This window comes from Lissotriton vulgaris, chromosome 8, assembly GCF_964263255.1.
Source record: "Lissotriton vulgaris chromosome 8, aLisVul1.2, whole genome shotgun sequence".
Lineage (NCBI taxonomy): Eukaryota > Metazoa > Chordata > Amphibia > Caudata > Salamandridae > Lissotriton > Lissotriton vulgaris.
Window position 1 is genome coordinate 1,207,416,299 of NC_141696.1, and position 20,615 is coordinate 1,207,436,913.

Below are 20,615 nucleotides of genomic sequence, written 5' to 3' on the forward strand. Positions count from 1 at the left end.
CGACAGACTCCACCTACCGGCGCAGGGGGTATTGCTCGAAGAAAAATCTTCTAGATCCAGTCTGATGCCCGGGAAATTCAAAGGTAATGAAGCTGTGGCTAGATAAGTTCTCTACCAGATATGGCATTACCAAAGGTGAAATAAATTGTGTGTCAAAGAAAGACCTTCTCTTGGCTCTTCTTTTATGGAACTCGTAGAATTTTAGGTTTTAAAAGATGTTCTGCCTTATTCTCTATAAATTTGGAAATGTACTCTCCTATATGCATGCCTGCTTATACTGGCATTTCAAGTAAATTTCTACCAATATTTTTAATAGTCTAGGAGTTCCTCTGGGAACATATGACCTTTGCACATTCTCACGAGTACTTTAATATGAAAAAGATTTTCATACAAAGAACTATGTATAAATTAAGCTATAAACTAGGCAAAATATATTTCCCTGTGGAGAAAAACCTTTCCATATACCTTTAACAGTTTTGGCGCTGTTCCTTTCCCTTCTCCACACTGAAAACAAATTTGCAACTACCCATAACAAGAGTGGGTAGCTAATCCTTTTCAGAGTTGGGAGTACTTACCAACTTTGTACAGTCTGACAAACGTGTGTGCTTTTGGGTATTGACCAACTTTGCCTCGTAACCCTGGTGAAGTCCACCAACCCTTCATCTCTGATCACTTCTGGTCACAAAGAATACTCCACCACACTTGTAGAAAAATGTGCAAGTCCTCTTACAAGTGCAAATTAATATGTTGCGGATTAAGACAATTCATTTGAGATTTTGTTTTAGATGTGGCACAAAGGTACACTGAGCATCTTTCAGACCCCATGTTGATTCTGATCATGCCATGTCCATTATAGGATTGTATAAGAGGTAATTACTTGAGTGTTATGGATGTTTTCTAATCCACACGTTGCATGGTTGTATAAATGTGTATATAAAGATACCAAACAAAATCTGTAACTGTATTGCATTGATCTGGGCTCTTGGACTTGCCTAAGACAAATATTTTGTGTCCTCACACCAAATGCATGCTTTCTTTCAACAGCCAGAGAACGGATCAGGCTCTGTTCAGTCTTCACTTCTGGGCAAGGGAGTAAAAAACCGACCTCCTCCAGTAAAACTTCCATCCAATCCGGGAGCAAACTCTTCAGGTAAATGCTTCTCTCTGGTCTTTGCAGTTATCCTCTGTCACCATGTCTATTCTTCTTCGATTATTTTTCAGTACTTCACAACATCCCTATCCCCACCTTCATTTGTAATCCAACCATTTCCGGAAAGATGGGTCGAAATTAAATGGCAATAATGTGTGATAATTTAACAATTTTATTTAAAGGCCACAATGCTTAAGAAATTGATGTTTCACCTAATAGCCCCTCTTTGAGATCCCCCAACTGAGCAGTTAACCATCTGCTTGAAGTGGCCTTCTGTCGTCACTGATGAGTTTGGTGTGACGACATCTACACTAAGGGTTCCAGGCAGAGTTTTGTATGTGGACTAGTTTACTCCCTATGTTCGGAAATTGGGAGAAGAATAGTTTCAAAGTGATCAGAGAGGGTGTATTTTTCCTCATTTTACTGCATATGATTTATAGAACGTTAAACATGTTGTTGGACAGATTAACTATAAGATACCTATCTTCATTATAAGGGGTCATAGCTCAGAGATCGGGGGGGGGGATGTTAGAGAGCTCCCATAGTGACCACAACCCTCTTCTGGTCACTGCAGTCGTATAGGATGCATATATGAAAAACACCTTGAGAGAGGGTACCATAGAGGTATATGATCATGAAAAATTGTAATTGTCTTGCATCGCTTATCTCTGGGGAATTTTGTAAATTGCACTAAGATGTCACTTTTAAAGCCAGTTTGGTCTTTGGACCCCTTAGACTTGTTTGATACATTCTGCAGGCAAGCTAACAGATGTCTTTACAAAGCCCTATACTATAACACCTAGAAATAGAATTGGAATTGCTTATGGCATGTTGACATATAAAGTTGCTCTGGAAAATAGGAAAAAATGTATTTGTATAGAAACCTGGAACAGACTTGGTCTAACCAGCAAACTAAATGACAGTAAGGGGTTTTGAAAGGTGATGAACTAAAACACATTCAATAAACTCCCTGTATATACACTGTGCCGTAATTTTAAAGCAGAACAGTAGGTCACCGATTTTGAGTAAATATATTGCCCCTTACACTGTCTGCTGTGACTTTGATTAATATCCGCATACTTATCCTAGCTCCATCCAGTTTAAGTTACGTGAAGTGTAAGCCACCATAAATAAAAGTCCTTCTAATAAAGCTCCCGGCCCAGATGGGGTACCAATGTATTTGAACAAACCCAATGTGGAATTTCTGGCCCCACTGACTACTAATAACTTAAATGCAGATGCAAATCAGGGTTTCCCCATTCTTGGTTTCCTGCAGCTATGGTACCTGTTTTAGAAAAAATCTGCCGATTTTCTCTCTTGATTTCACAGTAAAAATTGTTGGCAGAATAGTTTGAGAGAATGTTACCTTGGGTTTTAAGAAGAGATAGGACCAATTGAGCAATGCACCAATTTGCATCTCTTAATTAGTAAACATATGGTTCCAAATTTGGTTGGATTCAGCTGGCATTCATAGATTTAAGAAGTGCCTTTGATAGTTTCAGTTGGTCCAAACTGTGGGGTTTGCTTGAGAACATAGGGATGAAGAGGGAATTGGTGGATTTTGTTTGTGCACTACATAATAATTTGTCGCCACTGTGCGAATTGGGGGTCAAAGCAAGTGCACTAACTATTGTATCCTCGACAGAGGTGTACCAAAGGATTGCATATTAGCGCCTATGTTATTTCTTTCATGCGTCAGCAGTCTGACTGGTTTTATAATCGAGAAAGGTCAGGATTTGCCTGTTGTGCAAAAAAAGTCAGTGCCACCATTGTTGTATGCAGATGATCCCGTGTTTTTTATTCTATATCCACTACATTCTGAAAAAGCCTTTGTCTCTTTCACGATTCATGGCAATATGCTTATTTCTCTGCAACTAGAATTATATAAAAGGGTAAAGTGCCCCTTTTTGACATGGTCACCCCCATTTTCTTTGCTTGCTATTTGATGCAACTTTGACTGAAGTCACTGGGTTCCTGCCAACCAGGTCCCCAGTGTCCGTGTCCTTTCCCAAAAACAAGGTACCTGTGCAATTGTCCCACAGTTGGTATGCCCTTTACGCCCCTATAAGTCCCTGGTAATTGGTACCCCTGGTACCTAGGCCATGGGTACTAAAGAGGGTCCCTAGGGCTGCAGCATGTATGGTGCCATCCTAAGTGACACACCACCAAACTCATTTGACTGCCATTGCAGGCTGTGTGAAATAGTGCAGACAAAAGTGAAAACATGGCATGGCACACACCTGTGCGCCATGTCCCCAGACACTGCATGCAGTATATGTAAGTCACACCTACAGCAGGCCTTACAGCCCAAAGGCAGGGTACATTATATTACATGTGTGGTCATATCTGCATAAACTATAAGAAAAGGGGTGTGCAGTTCCTCATATGAATAAATTAAAGTCTAATGTTCCAGGGGAAGGAATGTGCTCCAGTAGGAGCACGGGCCCTCACACGCTCAAATGAGTGTCATGCTGCATCATTTGGCTAGCTCCTAGTCGGGCCGGCGCTGCAATGCCCAACGGGCAACCACTAGGGGGCTCTTCACCAGAAATCTTTTCTTAGCCGTCTGGTGAAGTGAGGGTGTGTGGGCTCAAGTGTGTGTAGAGTGGTGATGAAAAGTGAGTAAAATAGGTCTGGTGATACTTGGAGTCAATCTATTTAAAGAATGGAACTCGCTAACCTAATCAAAAATATCTGTGATGACTTAGGTTATAATGGTCCTAGTTAGCCTAGTGAATGAGTAGGTCTAAATGGTCAACATGTTTCTCTCCCAAATATGTCAATTAGGATTTTAAATCAAGTCTCATTAGGAGAAGGCAAAAGGAATATCTATTAGCTTCTTGAGACCTACCGAGCCTTGGTAGGTCTCACGGCAGACGCCACACCGCATCAGAGACACTACTTCTGCCTTCACTTCATGGGGCTTGATTTAATACCCTAATTGGGCTGACCTTGACTTGTGTTAAGGTATGAGTACTACCACTTGACTTTCTTTGTGACTTCTTACCCTGTCTACAGTATTATCCTTTACTGAATCAACCACATCCTTGTTCAGTGTCAACAGACATTGTGGATGCAGTTCTTTATCCTGTAGGATGAGGCGTAGGTGTTTTGATCTTGTCATGTGTCTTGACATCAATCTAAAAGTGAAGATTCTGCAGGCATCAGGAACAACATGGCCAACAAGCGTAGCAGGTGAACAGGAAAGCGGCTCGGGTTGGGTCCAGGTCAGCTGAACCAGCTGTTATGCATATGGGGCTAGCTTCGCTGGCTCATCCAAAAAGTAATGCTGGCTCTACACTATCAAACATTGGTCACCAGCATTGTTGGGATTTCTTTTTGTCCTGGACTTTTGCTTTTTCCCCATTTTTGCAGAAGCATTTAAGAGAATTTTTTACTGGAACATCTGCTGATTGTCAATTCGGAGTTAATATAGTCCTATTACAACTTCTGAAACCCCTTGTCTGACCTTTTCTATAGACAGACAGATTCTACCTCATTGAACTGATAATAATGAAATGTGTTTTCCCAAAGCATTCCAGTACAAACAGAGAAGTCACTGCATTCACTGTATATTCACTAGTGGGTGCAGTTTTATGAGGCAAAGACAAAAGATTAAAGCTCATGAATCAGGTATTCATGGTTTTTGGCCAACAAGTGGATCGTGAGATGAATAACAGCAGTCCTCACATTCAGTCATATTAAAAACAACCACCCTCTCCATAAAGAGTGACATCACATTTAACTAGGGCTGTATGATCAACAGTACCGTTTTATAAACGGTACAGCTTTTGAACATTTACAGAGTAACTACGCTTTAATGAAGCATTACTATTTGAAAGCAGAAGTTGTCAGAGGCTCACCAGGGGTCCTTCGCAAGCTGTTTCAGTAAGGCGAGTCTGCTTTCCCATCTTCAAGTGTATTTTTGGATTGATAAATATAATGTTTTGCTTGCTATTTTGAGTCAAGCATGTGAATCTATTAAAGATACATTGTTGGAGAAGAAAGGGGTTATGTACTTGTAACTATTGGTTCGAGGCATGAGGGCGGCTGAATTTATATCTGTGCATAGATCGCCGCCTAGTGTTGGGTCCGGATGATTGCACATTGTTGTCCTGGAAGAGTCTTCGAAGTATCACGAGATAGGTGGCTCCTCCCCTGGACTACAGTGCGCATGGGCAACCTCTCCATCCCCAGATTGTTTTTTTCCGCCATTGGGTTCGGATGTCTAATCTCAACTCCAGTTCAATAACTTGTACTCTTTCTATTCCTAAGGCCAAAAGGCCTTCATAGTGTCGGTATTGTATCGTTCGGTGCCTGGCCCTTTCGGTTCTTCGATCGGTGTCGAAAGAAGATTCTCTCGACAACACAGGCCCAGACTACATCGACGATGGAACGGACCCCGTTTAAGCGGTGCCCCGTTTGTAATTCAAAATATTCGAACTTAGATGTGCACCCAGTGTGCAATACATGTTTGTCCCCCGACCACGACGAGTCAAAATGCTTCGCCTGCTCGAGGTTCCGCTCAAAGAAGACTATTAAACTTCGACGTGCGGCAAGGCAGGCGGCCCAGCAGTCGGCTCCAGCACCTGCAGACATCTTCGATGCCGGGGACGAGGAACTCTTCCAAGATGAGGAAGAGGCGGTAGAAGACGTTCCCGAAGAACTGTCGGAACCGGCGTCGGAGCAGGACTCAAATTTCGAGGTGGACGAGCCAGATGAGGAGTTTGTCCACGACCAAGACGTCGTCGGGGTAGGGGGACAACGATCAGGCCTTTGCGGCCGTTGATGACGACTCCGGTGGAGAACCGAGTCCGCCCGCAGTCCAGGGGCCTATCATTAACATTCAGCCCTCTCCGGCTCCGGTCGAGGCATCGCCGAAAGGCCTTAGCCAAGATCAATCCTCTCGGTCTACATCCCCGCGACATAGCCAGGCTAAGACCCTTTCAAAGGAGCCATCGGTCGATTCTGCGAAATCGAAACCGAAACAGACGGAGCCGAAATCGAAACCGAAACTACTCAAGATGGTGGTCGGTTCGACGTTGACGAACACATCCAAGATTGTCGACGATCCTTCGACGCCGAAGATACCCGTCGGCGCCAAGACTGGGGCTTCGAAGCAGGTCTCGGCCACCAAGCACGTCGCCTCGAAGGGCTCGACGTCGGCGCCAGCGTCGACGACCAAACATGGCGAGAAGGGCAAAGGACTTCCGTTAACTAAAGGTCTTCAGCCACCCCTCTCAGGACTCAAGGCTGGGCTGGCGAAAAGGGTCGAAGCCACGGCCAAGGATGCCCCGAAATTGTCGTCGACGTCCAAGGATGGAGGCGCACCGCGCCGGGAGCTCGATTCGACGCGGTCGATCGAGCGGCCTACACAGGCGTCGAAGAAACCCGAGAAAGCCGCTTCAGGTTCGAAGCATGCGGAATTGACGCCACTTAAGTTTGGCCTTCCGCCCACGGCCCGTCCAAAGCATCTCGAGGCTTCCAAGATGGCGACAGTGTCCTCACATGCACAGGTCGTCTATCATGAGCCTTCTTACGACAACCAGGCAAAACTGTTTATTTGCTCGGAGTCGGGCAGGCTTACCGTCCACAAGCGGAAGATCGCGCCTGAACATCCTTTGGAAGGTTACAGGATTCCCCTCAAAAGGAAGATGGTCTCTACCACCTCTCCGGTTCTTGTTGAACCTCTTCAGGACTATTCGCACCATACTGTTCATTCTCCAACACAAAGTGAGGAAGACTTGAATGCGGACTATGGCCAAATGGCCTTCTCTTACAATACTGACACTGATCAGGATGTCTCAAATCAATGGTCAGGTGCAGGAGATCAAGGCGATGACCCTGATGACCCCCATACCACTCCAGACTCTCATTCCTACAATGTGAAACCATCTCCGACTGAGGACACTGCAGCATTCAATGCATTAATAGAGCGGGCGGCCATTAACCATGACGTTGAAATGCATGCTGAGCCAGTGGATGAAGATTTCTTATTTGACACCTTCTCAACATCTGAACGCTCCACCAAGACTCTGCCCATGCTTAAGGGGGTCCTCAAGCATGCCACAGCCATTTTCAAGGAGCCAACCAAAGCCAGGGTTATCAATCCCCGGATCGACAAGAAATACAGGCCTGCCCCAGTGGACCCCACCTACATCAAAGGCCAGCTCCCCTTGGACTCCCTAGTGGTGGCTCATGCACGCAAAAGGGCTATCTCTCAATCAACTGGTGACGCTCCCCCTCCGGACAAAGAGTCCAAAATCTTTGAAGCGTGTGGCAGCGCAAGCCGCTATCGTTTGGAGAATAGCCAATACACAGGCCCTGTTGGCTAGGTACGACAGGGCGCACTACGACACCCTAGAACAATTGATGCAGCACATGCTTGATATGTACAGGGAGGCAGCAGAAATGGTTATACAAGAGGGAAAACTGGTCTCCAATGCGTCAATCAAATGCGCACTGGATGCAGCAGACACTGCAGCGAGGGCAGTAAATACTAGCGTGATGTTGCGACGCCATGCATGGCTGCGCATATCAGGGTTTACATCCGAGATCCAAACTACTCTTCTCAATCAGCCGGTTAATCCGGACTTCCTGTTTGGACCCGAAGTTGACACTACACTTGAGAAAATGAAAAAAGACACTGAGACAGCGAAATCCATGGGGGCTCTCCAGTCACAGCAGTTTCGGGGCGGTTCCTTTCGTCGCTCCGGTAACAGGGGAGCAACGAGAGGACAGGCTCTACAGCATTCCCAGTACGCCAAGGGCAACACGCAATCTGCCTACACTAAGAACACCAGAGGTGGATACCGTGGGAACAGCGCCAAAGGGAGAGGCCGCGGCAATAACAACGCCAGGTCCTCCACTCCCAACAAACAGTGACTTCTTGTCACTGCCCCCTGACCATCTAACACCTGTCGGGGGGAGACTCCAGCAGTTCCTGCCACTCTGGGAAAACATCACAACAGACAGGTGGGTGAGACAACTTATCCGGTACGGCTATTGTCTAGAACTAACCTCCACCCCCCCCAACATACCCCCAAGAAACCGTCCTATGTCCGCAGAGCACTCGCTCTTATTGCAGCAAGAAGTACTCTCCATGTTGCAAAAAGGAGCAATAGAACTCGTGCCTGCCGAAGAAAGGGGTGCAGGGGTGTACTCCCTGTACTTCTTGATTCCAAAAAAGGACTGGTCCCTGCGGCCCATTCTAGACCTCAGACCCCTCAACCAATACATCCTTTCGGAGCACTTTCACATGCTAACCTTACAACAAGTCCTGCCGCTGCTCCGTCAGGGCGACTTCCTAGCCACCCTGGACCTCAAGGATGCGTATTTCCACATTCCCATTCACCCAAGTCACAAAAAATATCTCAGGTTCACATTCAACAGTCAGCATTACCAATTCAAGGTTCTGCCGTTCGGGGTCACTACTGGTCCCAGAGTTTTCACCAAGTGCTTGGCGACTGTGGCAGCGCACCTTCGCAGGCAAGGTGTTCATGTATATCCCTACCTGGACGACTGGCTCGTGCAGGCCAAATCTGCCATGCAGTGCGGCCGCGACATGTCACGGACCATTCACCTCCTTCACAGTCTGGGGTTCTCTCTCAACTACGCAAAGTCTCACCTGCAGCCAGCCCATGTGCAACAGTACCTGGGGGCAACACTAAACACCCAGTCGGCCACGGCGCAGCCGAACCTGGCCAGGGTCCACAGCATGCAAGCGCTCATCCGGGGGTTCCAACCTCAGCGATCCCTCCCAGCGCAGGTTTTCATGCAACTGATCGGCATGATGGCATCCTGCATATTCATAGTCCCGCACGCGAGGCTGCACATGGGACCCCTTCAGGAATGCTTAGCCCGTCAGTGGAACCAGGCTCATGGCCATCTAAAAGACCTAGTGTTGGTGACCGGTCGTGCTTACAACTCTCTGCATTGGTGGAACCCACAAAACCTTTGCAGGGGACGACCGTTCCAGGAGCCTGTCCCACAGATAGTGCTAACAACGGACGCATCTCTCCAGGGTTGGGGAGCGCATGTCCTCCACTACACAGTGCAGAGACTATGGACAGCACAACAGCAGAGGATGCATATCAATCTGTTGGAACTGATGGCGATCTTCATGGCACTGAAGGCATTCAAGTTGCACCTGTGCAACAAGGTCGTGTTAGTCCGGACGGACAACATGACCGCCATGTATTACATCCAAAAGCAGGGAGGCACGCACTCCCCGCAGCTGTCTCACCTACCCAGAGCATGTGGAAGTGGGCCATTCAGAGGAACATCTTCCTCATGGCGGAGCATCTCCCGGGTGTCGACAACCAGATGGCGGACCTGCTCAGCAGGCACAGCCATCAGATGCACGAGTAGGAGATCCACCCGTCGGTTCTCCATCCGTACTTTGAGCAGTGGGGTCATCCAGACATCGACCTCTTCGCCACAAGCGAGAACGCAAAATGCCCAAACTTCGCCGCCAGGTTCCCACACCCGCAGTCTCAGGGCAATGCGATATGGATGAACTGGTCAGGCAGATTTGCGTACGCTTTTCCGCCAGCCCCCCTCATACCTCTGGTGGCGCGCAAACTGCGACAGCATTCCTTGACACTCATCCTGGTTGCTCCAACGTGGGCACGGCAAGCTTGGTACACCACGTTCCTGGAACTTTCAGTGGTGCCTCACCAACGGCTGCGCCTCACTCCCAGCCTCCTCACTCAGAGCCATGGCGACATTCAGCACCCAGATCCCCAACAGTTGAACCTTGCGATTTGGCTCCTGAGCTCATAGAGTTTGGATACCTGAACTTGCCTCCTAAGTGCATGAACATCATCAAGGAGGCAAGACGACCGACTACCAGGGCCTGCTATGCAGCCAAATGGAAGCGATTTGTTATTTACTGCTCCAACAATAACATTAATCCGTTGGACGCATCTACGCAAAACACCATATGTTACTTATTGCATCTGTACCAATGCAACCTGGCATACAGTTCCATCAGGATCCATCTGGCGGCCATAGCCGCTTACCTTCAAAACAGGCAGCACCTTTTCGTTTTCAGGGTACCTGCCATTAAAGCCTTTTTAGAAGGACTTAAGAGAGTAATCCCTCCCAGACACCCCCCTTCACCGGTCTGGAACTTAAATATCGTTCTCACCAGACTCATGGGGCCGCCCTTTGAGCCACTCCATTCCTGTTGAATACAGTTCCTCACCTGGAAGGTGGCCTTCCTAATAGCTATTACATCGCTGCGGAGGGTCAGTGAACTGCAAGCACTTACAATTCAGGAACCCTACCTGCAAATCCATGCGAATAGAGTGGTGCTTCGCACCAACCCTAAATTCATGCCAAAGGTGGTTTCGCAGTTCCACCGTAACCAAAATATAGAACTGCCAGTTTTCTTTCCTAACCCAGATTCAGTGGCAGACAGAGCACTGCACACCTTGGATGTCGAAAGAGCTCTCCTGTATTACATCGACAGGACAAAAGACTTTCGACAGACTAAACAGCTGTTCGTTGCATTCTCTCCACAACATAAAGGCAACCCTATCTCCAAGTCAGGTATAGCCAGGTGGATTGTTAAATGTATCCAGATCTGTTATCAGAAAGCTAAGCGCACATTAACAGTTCCCCCTAGGGCGCATTCCACACGCAAGTTGGGGGCCTCCATGGCTTTCCTGGGTAATATTCCTCTAGAGGACATATGTAGAGCAGCCACATGGACCACCATACACACATTTACCAAACACTACTGCGTAGATGTACACTCCAAACAGCAAGCTGCTGTAGGACAGGCTGTTCTCCGAACTCTCTTTCAGACTGCTGCAGCTGGCACGGGCACCCGCCGGTAAGGAGGAAACTGCTATTTATTCTATGCACATATATGAATTCAGCAGCCCTCATGCCTCGAACGGAATATGCTACTTACCAGTATGCATCTGTTCTTGGCATGTAGGGCTGCTGACATTCATATCGCCCGCCCTCCTCCCCGGTGCCTGTCGCAGCTGCAGCCCTCAGAATCCTTTTCAGGCATGGTCATCACTTTCAGTATTACACTCCATCTCTGCCACAATGGCGAAAAACAATCTGGGGATGGAGAGGATGCCCATGCGCACTGTAGTCCAGGGGAGGAGCCACCTATCTCGTGATACTTCAAAGACTCTTCCAGGACAACAATGTGCAATCATCCGGACCCAACACTAGGCGGCGATCTATGCACAGATATGAATGTCAGCAGCCCTACATGCCAAGAACAGATGCATACTGGTAAGTAGCATATTCCTTATTCATTGTTCTTTCATATATTCAATTCATGACACCGTCCGGTCACTATGGTTTAGAGGCTCACCTTCATATTATCCTTTCACACTTGTGCTCCAAAATCTGAGCAATTTGTTATCTTTAGTGAAAGTATAGATTAGAGCACGCCTACCTTATTGCTGAAGTTTAGGTTCTTTTAAATGAGGTGAAAGGGGTACTAAACAAAAACTATCCATCTCTGTTCTTTTTGAAGCTATATAAAATATGTATAAATCTCAACTCGATTACTGGTAATGATTCAAGCATATGATTCTAAAAAAGGTAGCAATGTTGAAGATATATAGCTACAAGCATGGAACCTATTTTAACTCTACTACAAGGGCGGTCTTAAAATAACGGTCCAGCCAAATGTTTACTAAAAAATGGAAATGCTTGTAAGGCCAGACACAAAAGTGGGTAAATTGCAGGTGATTGATATTGCACTTTGATAATCCTTTAATAATAATGCACTTAATATGATATGTATGCCAATTTGCACACTAGTGGGTGTTGCCATGCAAATTAGACTAATTTTAACCAATGTGGCTTGCACTCAGTACTAGGCTGTATCTACTTCAGAAACCACTAGGGGCCGAAATAAAAATACATGTCATAGGCTGAATTTAATGTGTAATGGTTGCAAACATTTCCTGGGGCTGAGGGAATTCTCTGTCGAGGGATCTAAAATGTAAAAATGCAAATACAGAACACGCAATTTAAAATACAAAGCCCAATACTAGAACAATGTAAATTAGACCTTCAGATTTTTCATGCAATGTTCTGACATATTTTACCTCCTTCCTTTAGGTCATATGTTTAGTCCACAACAGGCAAGTGGGCTTATGAAATCCTCAACTCCTCCACCACTTCAATCAAAGACTCCAAGCGTCTCTCGAAAGCAGCCAATTGATGTGAGCCAAACAGGCATGCTGTCTCCTTCAGCTATGTCTCCTGTCAACTCTTCACAAAGTAAGTCATCACCTAAATTCTCAATTAGATCTCTGTAGGTTCTCGTGGCCTATGAGATGTTGCGTATCTTATGATGAAAAGTCTGCATGTCATTTACCAATAACATGGTTATGCTTTATGATTTAGTATAATCTTGTGCTTTTGTAAAATTTTGCACAACTTTATCTGATCCTTTCGCTTGTGACTGTTGTATATTGTCCACTGTGCAAGGTTTCTGTACTTTCTGTTATTCATGTATGCTTACTAATCATTACATGCCTCATTTTACACATGCACACCCCACCAATGATGAAATCAAGCATTAATTTTTGACGTATGCTTACTAACAACACTGACTTACTTGGAGGTCCAAAATGGATAGCAATTCAATGAATGATAACAAATGTTTCACTATTCTATGCTCCCATACTTCTCCTGATTAAAACAATACCCCACTGTGTGGCTTGGCCAATCACCCAGGACAGGAAGGTCCTCAAAGGCAACGTAGAGACATCAATATTTTATATTAAAAGTTGTCATTCTGGCAATAAGGGTCACCGTGGTATTTGGTCCCAGGGTCTTAGAGAACCCAGGGAAACCTACCCAACCCTAGACATTTGTAAAAACAAGCATTTACAATGCAATGGTCTCGGCATCATAAATGGTAGAGCTATTGGCATTGCTCATGACATTTCTTTAAATCATAAATAAATGGCATTGTCATTTACATTGCCAATAGCTTAATCGTTAAATAAATGACATTGTCATTTACAATGGGCAGCTGCAAGACTTTGTTTGTAATGTAAGCCATGCTTTCGCAGTACTGTTGAATTTCATTATCGTCGCCTAGCGCTATTTTTCAGGCGTATATAGCGTGAGTTTTGTGGAGGTGCACCCAGCACGCTCACACACTGCTCACCCTACACACTCACACACTCCTCACCCTGCGTAATGCGAAAAGACCTAGCTCTGCCCTTCGGCCTGTGTTGTAATCGTACAGTAGGTTGTGAGTAGCTGCGCTTGATTGGTTGAGGCATCCCCTCCTTGCTGCTCCCTTCACAGAGTGCCGGCTGCCTCAATGAAGCTCCCACGTGTTCAGCTGTTCTTTGTTTTAGCTCCTGTGTGTCAGTGCACGGTGTAAGCGCACAAGTATACCCTGCTCTCTCTGGAACAGGCACTCTGCACTCACCACTCTGCACTCACACTCACAACTCTACACACTCACAACTCTGCACACTCACAACTCTGCACACTCACAACTCTGCACACTCACAACTCTGCACACTCACAACTCTGCACTCACTACTCTGCACTCACTACTCTGCACTCACTACTCTGCACTCACAACTCTGCACTCACAACTCTGCACTCACAACTCTGCACTCACAACTCTGCACTCACAACTCTGCACTCACCACTCTGCACTCACCACTCTGCACTCACCACTCTGCACTCACCACTCTGCACTCACCACTCTGCACTCACCACTCTGCACTCACCACTCTGCACTCACCACTCTGCACTCACCACTCTGCACTCACCACTCTGCACTCACCACTCTGCACTCACCACTCTGCACTCACCACTCTGCACTCACCACTCTGCACTCACCACTTACTCTGCACTCACAACTCTGCACTCACTACTCTGCACTCACTACTCTGCACTCACTACTCTGCACTCACTACTCTGCACTCACTACTCTGCACTCACTATTCTGCACTCACTACTCACTACTCTGCACTCACTATTCTGCACTCACTACTCTGCACTCACTACTCACTACTCTGCACTCACTACTCACTACTCTGCACTCACTACTCACTACTCTGCACTCACTACTCTGCACTCACTACTCTGTACTCACTACTCTGCACTCACAACTCTGCACTCACAACTCTGCACTCACTACTCTGCACTCACTACTCTGCACTCACTACTCTGCACTCACTACTCTGCACTCACTACTCTGCACTCACTACTCTGCACTCACTACTCTGCACTCACTACTCTGCACTCACTACTCTGCACTCACTACTCAATACTCTGCACTCACTACTCTGCACTCACTACTCTGCACTCACTACTCTGCACTCACTACTCTGCACTCACTACTCTGCACTCACTACTCTGCACTCACAACTCTGCACTCACAACTCTGCACTCACAACTCTGCACTCACAACTCTGCACTCACAACTCTGCACTCACAACTCTGCACTCACTACTCTGCACTCACTACTCTGCACTCACTACTCTGCACTCACTACTCTGCACTCACTACTCTGCACTCACTACTCTGCACTCACTACTCACTACTCTGCACTCACTACTCACTACTCTGCACTCACTACTCTGCACTCACTACTCTGCACTTACGACTCTGCACTTACGACTCTGCACTCACTACTCTGCACTCACTACTCAATACTCACTACTCTGCACTCTGCAGTCACTACTCTGCAGTCACTACTCTGCACTCTGCACTCACAACTCTGCACTCACAACTCTGCACTCACAACTTTGCAATCACAACTTTGCACTCACAACTTTGCACTCACAACTTTGCACTCACCACTCTGCACTCACCACTCTGCACTCACCACTCTGGACTCACCACTCTGGACTCACCACTCTGCACTCACCACTCTGCACTCACCACTCTGCACTCACTACTCAATACCCACTACTCTGCACTCTGCAGTCACTACTCTGCACTCACTACTCTGCACTCTCTACTCTGCACTCACTACTCTGCACTCACTACTCTGCACTCACAACTCTGCACTCACAACTCTGCACTCACTACTCTGCACTCACTACTCTGCACTCACTACTCTGCACTCACACTCTGCACTCACACACTGCACTCGCACTCTGCACTCGCACTCTGCACTCACACTCTGCACTCGCACTCTGCACTCGCACTCTGCACTCACTACTCTGCACTCACAACTCTGCACTCACAACTCTGCACTCACAACTCTGCACTCACAACGCTGCACTCACAACGCTGCACTCACAACTCTGCACTCACAACTCTGCACTCACAACTCTGCACTCACAACTCTGCACTCACAACTCTGCACTCACAACTCTGCACTCACTACTCTGCACTCACTACTCTGCACTCACTACTCTGCACTCACTACTCTGCACTCACTACTCTGCACTCACTACTCTGCACTCACACTCTGCACTCACTACTCTGCACTCACCACTCTGCACTCACCACTCTGCACTCACCACTCTGCACTCACCACTCTGCACTCTGCACTCGCACTCTGCACTCGCACTCTGCACTCGCACTCTGCACTCGCACTCTGCACTCGCACTCTGCACTCGCACTCTGCACTCGCACTCTGCACTCGCACTCTGCACTCGCACTCTGCACTCGCACTCTGCACTCGCACTCTGCACTCGCACTCTGCACTCTGCACTCTGCACTCTGCACTCTGCACTCTGCACTCTGCACTCGCACTCTGCAATCACTACTCTGCACTCACACTCTGAGCAGACGCATGACTGGGTATACACACTTGTTTTTTTAAGTCCTACACTGGATAGTAGGTGCCGTTGGTTCTCGTATTTGGCATCACTGGCAGTGGCCTCAAGTAGGGCAAGCAGCAGTGGCCTCCTCAGAAATATCTTGGGCACTGGCACTTATTATGGCACAAACTAAACACTGCTAACAAGTGATTTTGCTTTCTAGCACCCTCGTCACTGCCTCATTATTTACTGCTCTGTTTTCACTTATGTTCATGGACACATCATTGTTTTGTGCTTCCGCGCCAGTGGCGCTTTCCGTTAATGTACTTGCACGCAAACCGTAATCTGTTGCATAACTTGCAGATTTCAACAAAAAACATATTGTGCCTGACCCGGCAGACTCCCGAGCAGCCTTAGAGGAACGCACCTCTGCCGAGCCGAGGCCCAGGAGGAGAGGCAGGAGTGCACGCGCGCCCAGCATCATCCAGTCCTGACACTAAATGCACACGCTCCAGGAATGCCAAATACAGTTCCAAGGCTTCCGAGAGCAGACAGCAAAAAATGGTACCCGCGCACCCAGCATCTGGATTCAATTACGGCGCCCCCTGACAGCTGGTAATTGATAGCCTTCTGCTGCGCATCTCCGCACAGAATATGCAGGAAGTTGAGAAACTCTACAGACTATGGCCTATTGCGTGCTGCCTTGTAAAAAGGCAGCCATGCGATGGCCAATTGACATCCAACTGCCATATTTAACAAACAGAATTCACGCGCTTCTCTGGAATGTCTAGGTTAGCTGGTCGAATTGCTTTCTAGAGGACTCTAAAGCCACACCCACTTCGTGGGATGTAGGCCGAGCCCTAACTAGACATCCGTGGGAGTCAGGGATGGTCCAGCTTACTTTCTCTTCCCAGGAATGTGCTGCAATCATCAAATCTAGATTGAATTTACAGATTTTCTTCACATTTCTGAGAGGGAAAGTTATGGAAACTGAGTGGAACCTGAAAGCCCTACCTCGCTGCACCTCCACACTTCCAATCAAAATGGTACACTACTTGTGCATATGGTCATAGTGCACCAGACGGAACAGTAGAAAACTGTGACCATATGAGGTCCGTTTACTATCAAAGCAGTCCTTCCAGGGCCACTGGGTTGGCCCGTTTCTGTCTCCAGGAGTAGGCCCACCCACACGTTCAGTACCATTCCATTAAGAGAATGAAAATGAAGGTTTGTAAGACTTTTGTGATTCTCTGTATATTCCTCTTTTTTTCTGTTACGTAAATGTCTGGTATTTGAAGTTTTATTGCCATACTTTGACATTTGCAATGCAATCTAGGTTAAAAAAAATCAGGCATTGGTTCTAAGCCAAGGACAACCCACTAGACACACCTGAGTGTTTAAGTTTCATTAATGTCTGGTTTTTAGGTTTCCATGGGTCCCAGAAGATTCTGGTTTCCAAATACACCAGCCACAACTTTTCTGACCCCACCATTGACTGCACAAGATTGGAGTCGCAGACATTTTCTCTCAAACACAGAGAGCGCATGCATATATGTCAGATATAATTTTAGTCAGGAGAAGTACTAGAAGTATGAATGATGTAACATTCCTTATTAATCGGCAACATGACTTACTCATGACATTTCCCCACTTCATTGTTGTTCAATGTTTTATTCTCTTTACCATGCTGCGTGAGAAGGTAGACTTTTCCCCACATAGTGTGCCATGCTTCATGATTAGATCCTCCCATCTACTACTGGGAACTTCCTTTTGTTGTTTTGTCAAGCATTTGTATTGTGCATAAGCGCCATGAGCATGGAGAGTTTACAGGCAGACTGGTATTTGTGGTTGGAGAGGTGTGTGTCTGTAGGAAGATCTGTGTGAGTAGTGGTGGTTGTAGTGATCTGTGTGTCACTCGTACCTTGACCATCTTCCTTATACCTGCACAAGATCCCTTTTTAAACAAGAATAGGCTAAGGTTTCATTAGCTCTTCATGTCTCTGTCTCACTATGAGTCTCAGACTAGTATTGTGCAAGTGGCCAGGTGAACCTTTACTGAAGCCTCCCCATGACAGTCTGCTTAGGCTCATAAAGACTTGTGTGTCTTGCACCTATTGCACTCCTAGCTTGGCTGGACCCCTCCTCAGTGTGAAATTCGACTCCTGACCTCCAATGTGACTGCTTCCAATCTAGTTGACAGTTATCAAATCCAACTCTTTCCTTTCTGTGGTAGCAAGTTAAGGGTGCCCGAGGGTATCCTATGACCCATTCCTCACACAGTGTAAACATGTCTTACTTTAGAAACTGTTGTAAAGATCCTGAGCTAGACTTTCCCAAGTTCCCTAAAAAGCATTTACAGAAAGACTTAGGACCTAATTTAGTATTTGGTGGACAGGGTACCCAGTCATTTGCAGAGCAGCTCTAGTATAGCATGAGTGTAATATACCAGACAAAATATTCACCACACTTTATAGTAGCGAATGAAGGCAGCAAGCAGGTCACAAATATGACCAATGCGTAACTCTATTTACTAGAGTCAGTGAAACCACAGTGCCTCAATTCTGATTGAAGAATAAAAACAGGTAAGGATTGTGGTAGTTCTTTGGTTAAGAAGTATTAGAAAGATTTTCCAACTATGGTGTAATAGTTTGAAAGGCTTCATATACTTGAACTGACTGCTCCACTTCAGTCAGTTTCCACAAACGTCACCTTTGTGTGATATAAAGTAAAGCAAGATGGAAGCCATAGGCCTGGCTTAGATGTGCACCGGGTATCGTAGTAATACATCTCTGGCCTCATCCCTTGCAGAGGACAAACTCTGCAGTTATGATATAGATGACTCGTCTTCTCTTTTGCGGGAAAACGCACTGTAAATTGTAGGTCTTGCAGCATCCTCTACATAAGACGAAGTAATGGGCAATGCTCTTACAACAGTGAGACAAAAGATAACCGTAACCTTAAAGTCAAGGAAGGGTAGCAGTCTTTCCATGGTGGTAGTCTAAGGATGGACAACAAATCCATTCTATGTTGCCAAATAGATCAGGTGGATACTTTTTCTACTGAATGCAGATTTTACGAGTTGCACTATATGGCTGAAGTTTCTGATCATTTTTATCAAGAGCACCCATCTACTTTCTATAGTCGAGTATATAGTTGTGCTTATGCCCTTCTGCCAACAGATTTCACACCTTGACTGGTTAAGAGCTCACATCATGAATTGTAGTGAGCACATGTACTTCCTGCCTGTCTGAGATCTTCACAGATAGAAATGCATTGCAACGTAAGCCACTGTACCTACCTTTTTCGAGTGTTTTTTTTATTTTTATTTTTTATTTTACAAATATGCTCCTGAGGGAATCTTTTGAGGTGACTTCGAATTGTCCCATATGTCACGCTGCCAATGTTGTACAACTTGCTGAACTGCTATATTCCAGTCTAGACATTGTCAACAAAAAGGTTATAATAGGTTTGAGCAATATACACAGTTTTTTTCTCTAGTTTCTACTGTAGAAGAGCCGCCAGCAGTACTTAAACTGGAGTCTTTCCCAATATTCACACTGGGGCTGTATGCCGAACCAATGAAACTCTAGCAAAACATATAAAGCTTGATGCTTGGTATATACTGCCTGAACTTCAGCTACCCTTTGTAAAGTATCAAAGACCCGTTAACCTCTTCTCTGAAGTATAAATATCATGAAACTTGGGAAAGAAATGGTCCATGACAGGTCGAATTTTGAACAATCCTTTGTGGTCTGGATGGTTTCAGAGCAATGCTGCAGAGCTGTCTTTGAAATGTAACATAGGTTGCAGACTCAAAATGTGACTTCTGCTTATCACAAATGGGGAGCTGGCTCTTGCCCAAATCTAAGCCCAGTAAAACTGCACCAATGGTTTGTGCAATATTCTAATGAGCATGGCCCCAACACTTTTTCAGCTACAGACTGTAGTAAGCTGACTATGTAGTGCAAATTAAAATAACCTCTTTTGTGTCACTTTCTGTTAACCATTCATACCACCCCCCTCTCTTTTATATAGGATAACCCAAAAGTTCACCCTTCTATTTGTATATTCTTCACTGTCTTAATACTCAACACTGTTTTATGCAAAAAAGTTGTCTTATTTATTCCAATTTGTTTTAAACTATTACACATGTTATAAAATACACTATATTATTTCCTTACAGTAATTAAAAATGGTATTTAAAAACAATACTTCTAATTTATAGTCACACAGTTAACTATAACCATAAAACCGTAAATCATGTTAATCTTATCTTAAATTGACGGCACAGTGTTTAAGTGATATTAATTGGTTCCCCCACCTTCTTCAGGACTTATTTGTTTAAAATGCATAGATTTGACTTAAAACCAGAGACTTAGTCATAGTCCTCATATACTTTTTGGTTGACACATGCAATGTGTGGGGGTTTTGCTACCTTTATCTGTTTATCAAAGCTATAATATATTTATGTAGTGCAGCTAAGGTGTACACTATGCAAATAGTCCAGGTGATCCTTATTTGTTTACAGGGGCTTTGTTTAAAAAAAAAAACAAATGCTGTCGTTGTGGTAGTGTGGTCAAGCAGCTTATGCTTATCAAAAGGGAGTGTTAGGCACAAACAGAGTCAATAAATGTGGCTTTTAAGACATAGGTTTCAGTAAAGGTATCATATAGCTGGGGAACTTGTGATGACCAGTGCCCAGTACATATACTCAAGAAGGCTTCCCTGTTCACTTT

At 45.7% G+C, this 20,615-nt stretch overlaps 1 protein-coding gene across 4 annotated transcripts in view; it reads left to right on the forward strand.

Annotated features, from left to right (window-relative positions):
• Nucleotides 1–20,615, forward strand: part of SUPT20H (SPT20 homolog, SAGA complex component) — a 447,817-nt gene that overhangs the window by 299,538 nt on the left and 127,664 nt on the right. For all 4 annotated transcript variants that reach the window (XM_086935080.1, XM_086935082.1, XM_086935081.1 and 1 more), the window contains exons 18-19: nucleotides 1,045–1,150; nucleotides 12,251–12,412. In XM_086935080.1, coding sequence (XP_086791206.1) covers nucleotides 1,045–1,150; nucleotides 12,251–12,412 — 268 coding nt within the window. The remainder of the gene's footprint in view (nucleotides 1–1,044; nucleotides 1,151–12,250; nucleotides 12,413–20,615) is intronic.